The following is a 9,401-nucleotide window of genomic DNA, read 5'->3' as shown; positions in this document are numbered from 1 at the left end:
AAAGCAGCATTTTACTTATTTTTTCTTTAAATAATATGAACTCTGAGATCTTGGGAAATTAATGAACCTGCAAGCGTAATAAAAATGCAGCTGTCGTGGATTAACCTGACGTTCAAGCTCAGAGTATATGGTCCTTTAACAAAACAGAGTTAAACTAAAGATCTACTGAGGGACAAAAGTCAGTCATATGACCATGGGATGTTCAGGATCACCGACCACTGACCTCACACACACACACACACACACACACACACACACACACACACACACACACACACACACACACACACACACACACACACACACACACACACACACACACACACACACACACACACACTTAGGGAGTAAGTGTGTGTGTGCGTGTGTGTGCGTACGTGCGTGTGTGTCTGTGTGCGGATAAGAAACTTTAATAAGAGCACATATTGTACCAGAATGTATGTATGTATGTATGTATGTATGTATGTATTTATTTATGTAGTTTGAAAAAAATCCATGCAACAAAAAGTATTTTTATCTGCAATTAATTATTATTATAGTTTCAGTGCAATTACTATATAACATGAGAGGCGCTGATCAAATCCAGCTTGCTTTTAAGTAAAGTGAAAGAAAAAGGCAGGGGAGGACTTGCTGTGGTTTGGTCTATAAACTGGGTCCTTCCAGTCAAGGAGGCTGGGACCAGTTGTACATTTACCAGCTTGTCTCCGCCCTCATGGATCCATTTAGTACTGGAAAGAGAGATCATGCACTGTCACCTTGTGAGAGCTTCATCAAGTGGAGGATAACTGAAGGGTACTGAATCAGTAAGTGTTTGTGTGATTTACATATATACTTAATTTAATTCTGTAATTCATCATTTATGGTAAAATTTAGATTGTTTTAATGTTATAATCACTTCATTATATACACCATGTAATACAATACAACAGCTCTGTCATAATTATTTTTTAGAAGCTTATAGATTTTTAGTTTTTGTTGACGTTGTCAGAAAGGTGATAATTCTACATTATGTATTATTGAGGTCATAGTGATTGGTGGTGGTAGTTGTGTACTAGAGTTCATTGTATTGAAAGTGTTCCTAATATTTTACCACCCTTATGGATGTTAATGGAGTGGACAAAATAATAGGAACATCATTCAATAAAGTAAAGTAAAACATAAAGTAGAATCAAATTTCTGAAAATATCATAATTTTTGGCAGCGCTGTTGTATTGGACCGTTGTTCCTAATGAAGTGACCGTTTAGTGTATATACGTATATAGATTATAATATATTGGCTTCTTCCTGGCCGCCGCCGCTTGCTCCTGGTGTCTGTAAATTGTGAAATGTGTCCTGAAATAACTTCTGTTGTGATTTGGCGCTATATAAATACATTTGACTTGACTTGATTATATTATAAGTAATATGTTGGAATAAAGAACAGCTTTTTTAATAAAAAAAAAAGAAGCTTTAAGGCCAATAATGCATCGTTTAAAAATGTAACAATGATTTGCATTTTAAAGGCCACGTGATTGTCTAACGTAAAATTACAAAGCACATGAAACACTCATTTTATAAATACACAGTAGGCCTATATATACTGTATTATTTATTTGTCCTCGAGACTAGCTGCATTATTACAACAAAGGATAATAATATGGTTTTCACATTAAATGCACATCACATTAAGATTATGGCAAAGTATAACCCACATAGCATCCTATAAAATACTACTATAAATACTGTATGAAGTGCAATAAGTGGATGAATTAATGATGAGTGTTTGTGTTAACTTCCAACAATGACCCACGTACTCATAACTAATAATTACATGGGTGGATTTTTTTTTCTTGCCAAAGTATAAAATGAACAGTATTGAAAGGCGTCTGTTTGTGTTAAGCAGCATTTGAGGGTCAGAGGACATCACCGGGTTTATCTGAGCCGCTGTCCGCGGTGCTGAAGCAGGATCCCCGAATCACATCCAGACCAGACCTGAGCAAGAGGGCCTGAGCAAGGAAACTGCAAGCCAGCTATCATCCAGACTGAAACACAGCAGAAACTAACAAATAACAACAAATCCTAAGAAAGCATCATAAACAAGTGTCACACTTAAATGATGAGGCAGGTATGAACCCACTATCACGGCTTCAGGCTACACACCGCAGCCAAGAGATGTGGCCTAACAGTTATTCCCATTGTTCAGCCTTAACAAAGCACCCCGAAATACATTTATAACATTTCCCTTTATGATTTAGGGTGGCGTTTCCTCTTACATTCAGTAGGTTTTTATTAGCCTTAAAGAGAGACGCACCAGATGATCCAGTGTTGTGCAGCACAGGTCTGATGCTCACTATCTTAATTAGGGGTTATTAATGAGCTACCACACGGGGTTCGCCTCCTCCTGGTGGCTTGATATGAAAACGCACCCTTGATAATGTGTTTTCATTACAGCAGCTTCACACTGTGGCATCCGAGGCATCAAAAGAAACACAGCAGACAGTTTATCTCATGTAATTACACCACGGTTCTTTTCTCACAGCTGTAAAAAAGCAGCAGTGAAGGAGAGGAAGGCACACCCCTGACTGTTATTTATAACACTTTAAATGTCGATGGTGAATAAGTAAAGCCTTCTAAGTCTAGGTTTTAATTAAACATACAATTCAAGGACAAAAATATATACATTTTAAGTTATTCTTATTTTACCTTTTACTATCAGGCAAAATATCACACTGACAATATTTCAGACTGTGATGAGGAATCGTCCCTGCTGTGTGTGACGCACAGTAGATTAGATATCATGCATTACACGCTGATCACGTAGCCTAAAACATCCATCCAGAAAAAAAGTAGGGAAAAAAAAGAAGAAATGTCATTGTGAAAAGCGACGCCACATTTCATTTAAAGCAACAATCATAACTTAACATTTAAAATGCGTGTGAGCTGCACATTGCATACTGTATACACCCTTTTAGAAGCTCTGCTGAGGAAACCATAATACTACATTTATCATCATTAAATTGAATAAAATATCAAAGTATATTGTTTGGAATCAAATGTGGGTTATTTTAATTTTCTCTTTTTTCAACGATTTTAGTATTAACGGCATTAATATATGTATTGTCACTACATATGGATAATAATAATAATAATAATAATAATAATAATAATAATAATAACGTTAATTGCTAATTGCTAAAAATTGTTAAAAGCACAATTATTAAATTATTTATTGTTATTGTGAAAAAAACTAATTTAGAACTAATTTAATATGGCCAAATCTAGAAGTATAATGGCTTCAATAATATTTGATGGCAAGGAATATCATCTCACTTCAGTTCACTTTACCTTAACTTTGCACAACTAGCATTGAGGTTAAACGCACATTTACTAAAGCACACAATAACGCCTGTATGTGAGTGACAGTAAGAGAGAGAGAGAGAGAGAGAGAGAGAGAGAGAGAGAGAGAGAGAGAGAGAGAGAGAGAGAGAGAGAGAGAGAGAGAGAGAGAGAGAGAGAGAGAGAGGGAGAGGTGGGTGCAGGAGGTGCTGATGGTGGGTGGGTGGGGAGACACACACACACGCACTTTTGCAACAAACCTGCCCACTGTAACAAAGCAGGGCACAGACGCTGACGGGCCGTGATGCTGCGCTGTTTGGGGATAAATAGTTGCACTTGGTGCTTCACAGTTTCACAGTTTATGGAGAAACAACTGAAATGGGATTTTTTTGAAACAATAATTTTTTTGGAATAAATCGTAAAAGCTGGAAGGATAAGTCAAAGGACATTAGTGTTTTATCACCTAATAATTTAATTTAGTTAATTTCACATACCCATAGCTATATATATATATATATATATATTTTAAATCTTGAATAATATGTGCGCGTAATATTGATATTATTATCATATTCCAACTGGCAGATCCCCATCATGGATATTATATGGAAGAGGATTGACCCAGCGACTCCCAGAGCTCTGTTAGTGGCATTTGTGACTCTGTTGTTCTCCCTACAACTGTGGCGGTGGCTCCGGCAGCGGTCTTTAACCTGCCCGCCTGGTCCGCTCGCCTGGCCGGTCATAGGGAACGCTGCGCAACTTGGCAACGCACCGCACTTGTATTTTACGCGCATGGCGAAGAAATATGGCAACATCTTCCAAATTAAACTGGGCTGCAGGACCGTGGTGGTGCTGAACGGGGACTCCATCAAACAAGCACTGGTCAAACAGGGACCTCAATTTGCCGGCAGACCGGATTTCACCTCTTTCCAGTACATCTCCAACGGGGACAGTCTCGCTTTTGGCACCGTGTCGGACTGGTGGAAGGTGCACCGCAGAGTGGCCCATTCCACTGTCCGCATGTTTTCCACCGGGAACCCGCAAACAAAAAAAACATTTGAGCACCACATCATCTGCGAGTTCAAAGAGCTTCTGGAGCTGTTTGTTGGAAAAACGAAGGAGCACCAATATTTCCAGCCCTTGACATATCTCGTGGTGTCCACTGCCAACACCATGAGCGCGGTGTGTTTTGGGAAGCGCTACTCCTATGAGGACGAGGAGTTTCGGCAGGTGGTGGGGAGGAACGACCAGTTCACCCAAACTGTAGGCGCAGGGAGCATAGTGGACGTGATGCCCTGGCTCCAATACTTCCCCAACCCCATCAAAACAATATTTGATAACTTCAAGAGGCTCAACCTGGAGTTTGGCATCTTCATTCGAGATAAAGTCATTGAGCACAGAAAAACAATCCAGTCCAGCACCATCAGGGATATGACAGATGCTTTTATTGTGGCGCTGGACAAACTGAGCGAAAAAGGAGTTTCACTGGGGAAGGACTTCGTGCCCCCCACTCTTGGGGATATATTTGGTGCAAGTCAAGACACACTGTCAACTGCCATGCAATGGATCGTCATCATACTTGTCAAGTAAGCAACTTTTCCTGTGATTTTATAGAGAATATTTTAATGTTATGGCATTTAAAATGACAATTTACAATAAACTGTAGATTCTAAAGGGTGAGTGATAAATCAGAGTGGGTCGTCATCCTGCTGCTTTAAAGCTACTCAGACTTGAGGAAGCTCAGTAGCATTTGTGTTATGTAACAGTTGGGGAGCTGTGACTCAGGCAGGTACTTGCAGTAAAACATGAAAGGGCTGAAACTGCACACCAGTGAGGGTGATTGAAACGCCCAGTCAGCATTTTACTTTATATGTACTGTAGCTGGACCTTGGTCAGACTTCTCACGATTCCATTTACTAATTCTGCTTGATTGTTTAGTCCCATCACGGCCATCAGGATGGAGTGATACCTTAAGCCTAAATTTAAAAAAAAAAAAAGAAAGAAAAAAGTCATTTAAGCCTCTGTAGCACTTCTTTTTTTTTTTTTTTTTTTTTTTTTCTTTTTTTTTTTAAATAACTGTGTTTCAGCCTCAGTTGCAGTAAAGGTTCATGATGGGATGAAAATGTGCCAACATTAAAAATCCTTAAAGCAAATCATATGTTGCATCTTTGGTATCTAAATGTCAGATAAAGTTTTAACTTCACATTTCTTTCTGTGAAGTTAAAAACAGTTGAAAATAACTTCCATCCTCAACAGTCACTTTAAGCATAGGTCTCACCTGTGCATGTAGGTATCCGGAGATGCAGGTGCGTCTCCAGCAGGAGGTGGACAAGGTGGTGGACCGCAGCCGGCTCCCGTCCATCGAAGACCAGCCGCAGCTGCCTTACGTCATGGCCTTCATCTACGAGGTGATGCGCTTCACGAGTTTCGTGCCTCTCACCATCCCCCACTCCACCACCACAGACACCACCATCATGGGCTACACCATACCAAAGAACACAGTGGTCTTCGTCAACCAGTGGTCCAACAACCACGACCCGAACATTTGGTCCCACCCAGAGACCTTTGACCCCTTGCGTTTCCTGGACCAGAACGGTGCACTGAACAAAGACCTGACCAGCAACGTGCTCATCTTCTCGCTGGGCAAGCGGCGGTGCATTGGTGAGGAGCTGTCCAAGATGCACCTGTTCCTCTTCACGGCCCTCATCACCCACCAGTGCAACATCACCGCAGACCCGGCCAGACCGCCTAAACTGGACTGCGACTACGGTCTGACTTTGAAACCCCACGCCTTCTTTATAGCAGTGTCTCTTCGGGAAGACATGACGCTGCTGGACACGGCAACCAGGCAGGCTAAGGAGGACAAGGTGGAGCCCTCATCAGACTCCCAAACACAAGAATAAATGAAATCAGAACTATAATGACTACAAATGAAGGCTGAAATATAAAGACTTATGAACTGTAGCTCATCTTTGTGAGCTGCCTGAAAAATATATTTATAAGCTGAAATCTCAGGCTAAATTCTTATCCTTTATACACTGTATATAAAACACTTCATATGACAGTGAATTGAGAATGATTACACATTTGTGATCATCGATTGCTGACTTGTTTTTAAGTATTATAGCGCCAGACAGAAACAGATGGGGCATCTGTTTCCTAGGAGACACGATGAACTGCACACATCACTTTTGATTCATCAAAGACTGCAGCCAGCATCACATCACCAGTGATCAGCCTCCATCAGAACTCAGTAAAGGCAACATTTGTTGATTTTAGTGTGAATGGCATTACTGCAAGAGTTTAATGACAAGTAGAAACCATCAAGTTTGTGTCCATCATGTTGTCATTGTTGATGTCAGATAAAGAGTTCTAAACCCTTTCGAATTCAAGTCAAATTTTCCAACATATAAAAGAATGTTTAATCTGTGAAGTTAACTCATCGAAACCGGACTTTCGAGATTTTTTGACATGATAAAAGTGATGTGCCATCGAGGGTCAGACTCTTGATCTGTGCAGTGATTCAGTTGAATAAGCTCACGGAGTGCTTCAGCCCTTCAGCTTAATGTCTACTAAAATAAACCGCCCAGTACTAATGTGTAGTTTTTTGACATATAGCATAAAATCATAGTTTCTCAGGAATAAGTCCTATGAAATGTAATATACTGTTTGTTTTTTTTAACCAGAATGCTTTTGAAAGTAATCTAATATATCTTGAAACTTACTGTAGAAGCTGTTTGAAAGGATGAGGCAAAGGAGCTTCAACAGTAAACCAGACCTGCTGCATGTGCTGCTTGTGTCCGTGAACTGCTGTACAACACACATATGAAAAGGACTAATATTAGATCAGTGTTATTTAGCCATTTATTTCTCTATTTTTTTGTCACTTGCAAAAGTTTGAATGTCTTAGAAAGCTGCTCTTAAAAAAAAAAAAAAGAAAAGAAAAAAGAACCCTTATCCTGTCATTTAGGTTCCCTCTTCAAGATGCCAGTAACCAAACGATTTATGTTATCTACTAAAATAGTCATGCTGTCAAACTTGGGGTGGGGACACTGGGGGTAACTGTTTTTTTTTGTGTAGACTCATCTAACTGCGGTCTCAGCATGGGAGACTAATGCACTGACTGTAATGTATTGGATTTGGGCATTTGTTGGTCTCCTGTTTGGCTTAATGAAACTCAGATTCATCTTCAAAATGACATGTGACTTTAAGAAAGTGTTAACAGTTATTTTTGTGTTTTAATACAGTAACAATCTCAATGTATCTAGAGCTACATATACAGAATGTAGAATTTTTTTTTTAAACACATGAATGTTTACAATGAGAATCCAAATTCTACATGAAATTAAAGCACTGCTGAGATGAAGTTCATAAGATTAGAAAAGCATTGCATAAGCTTTCATGTTTCCTTGTTTTCTGTAAAAGAAATAATTAAATGTTAAGTAACATGCTTATTTTGACATAATTTAAATCGAAAAAAGTAGATTCAGTCATCAAATAATAAAGTTGACCTGCTATTATCCTGTTCATGTAACTTGGGAGACTTACCAACTGCAAACATCTCATAAAAACATGATGGGGGTCAAGAAATACTTCAAATCCAGTATTTACAGTGTCTTTACCTCATATATGCTTCTTTTACAGAACTATACAAATCAGATGAGTGAAACACAAAAATGTTATCACTTCTCACTGTAGGAATACTTTAAGTTTTTGTATACACATTAATGCATCTGTGATTCATTCGCTTGCCTGAACATTGTTTGATTGATATTTTATTGTAATAAAAGAATATTAACTATTCTTTTGGTATTCACTGATGCAGTTTCATATGATGGAAATAGGTTCAAAAAGATAACAACACATTCAAAATGAGCTTGAAAAGTTTAAACTTCTTAAGCACGGGCAGTATTTTAAGTTAAGAATGGTATACGCACATAAGTTAGTTCTGGTTGCGTTCAGAAGTTTTGACACTAAAGTAGCTCTGTATTCGCTGCTGATGAAGCAGAGCTGATTAACATAACATTTCAAGTGTCACTGTGAACTCTTAGAAAAATGCAATGAACTTTGGCATCTTGCCAGGTCAGGTGGGAACAAAAGGGAAGTGTTTGGGAGATCCCTTTCCCTGAACAGCGTTTTATCTCACCCTGCCAGAACATCCTGTACTTGATCAGCCAGACAACTTTCAGAGTGCGTGACAAATTCAGAAAAAAATAAAGTAGATGATTACTGATATGACTGTGTTCCTACTATTTCCTCCTTCGCTGCCCCATTTATTTATTTATTTTTCTTTTACAAGTACAAAATGAAATCTGAAGACTAAATAGTGCCATCATACTCGTGTGGCAAGGGTCCAAACATAATCTTTATGCATCAAAAGGAAACACAAAGTTTGCCTTGACACTCTTACTAATGAAATGCGAGCTGACAGGTCATCAAACACAACTGGGCTGAAAAGTGAGGAGAAACTGATGAGGTCATGGATAATATGCTTCAGATTCAATGGGACGATGGCTGATGACTGATTATAGAAATGCATGAATATGTGAGGCTAAACTGGTCACACTGAACTAACTAAACTAGAGATGTCACATAAAACAGGTGTCTTGTGTGATACACATTATAACCCTCATGAGTAAAATGAAATATTAAAAGTAATGGTAAGAGACGTCCTATGTCATTACAGCTTAGACCTGTCACGACTGCATTAACCCGATTATCGTCAATCTCTCCATTAAATCTGGTATACTGCATTGGTTGAAGATAATACACGTACGGCACATACACACAGCAATCTCCTGCTGTTGTGTAACTTAAGACATACCTTAGCTTAGATTGTGAACGGTGGGAAATGTGGAGATATGAATGAATGTTAGCAAGATTGTACAGATGTGGCATTCAGAAAGAAGATTGCTGTTGAGACTGGAAGATAGGAGCTTAGGGAGGAAGGAAGAATGGCTCTGAAATGTAGTTCAGTCCTATGCAAAGTCAAAACTAGGTCCAGGATGTCTAGAAAAGTATGAGATCAGGTCCCGATTGGGGCAGACTGGCAAATACAAATGTTTAGAGCCAAGGCCAGACAACTG

At 39.0% G+C, this 9,401-nt stretch overlaps 1 protein-coding gene across 1 annotated transcript; it reads left to right on the top strand.

Moving 5' to 3' along the window:
• Positions 1 to 3,620: 3,620 nt before the first annotated feature.
• LOC133992025 (cytochrome P450 1B1) lies at positions 3,621 to 8,321 on the top strand. The gene is made up of 3 exons (XM_062430674.1): positions 3,621 to 4,901; positions 5,606 to 8,260; positions 8,298 to 8,321. Exons 1-2 carry the CDS (start codon positions 3,910 to 3,912, stop codon positions 6,216 to 6,218), a joined length of 1,605 nt encoding a protein of 534 aa, XP_062286658.1. The 5' UTR covers positions 3,621 to 3,909; the 3' UTR covers positions 6,219 to 8,260; positions 8,298 to 8,321.
• Positions 8,322 to 9,401: the final 1,080 nt, after the last annotated feature.

This window comes from Scomber scombrus, chromosome 12, assembly GCF_963691925.1.
Source record: "Scomber scombrus chromosome 12, fScoSco1.1, whole genome shotgun sequence".
NCBI classification, from domain to species: domain Eukaryota; kingdom Metazoa; phylum Chordata; class Actinopteri; order Scombriformes; family Scombridae; genus Scomber; species Scomber scombrus.
The sequence above is the reverse complement of the archived record's forward strand: the minus strand, read 5'-3'. Positions and strand labels throughout refer to the sequence as shown.

Excerpts from the sequence above, each read along its gene's own strand:
- LOC133992025 (XM_062430674.1), top strand. The coding sequence starts at position 3,910 with ATGGATATTATATGGAAGAGGATTGACCCAGCGACTCCCAGAGCTCTG. Across the intron at positions 4,902-5,605 it reads ATCGTCATCATACTTGTCAA|GTATCCGGAGATGCAGGTGC; the intron begins GTAAGCAACTTT and ends CTGTGCATGTAG.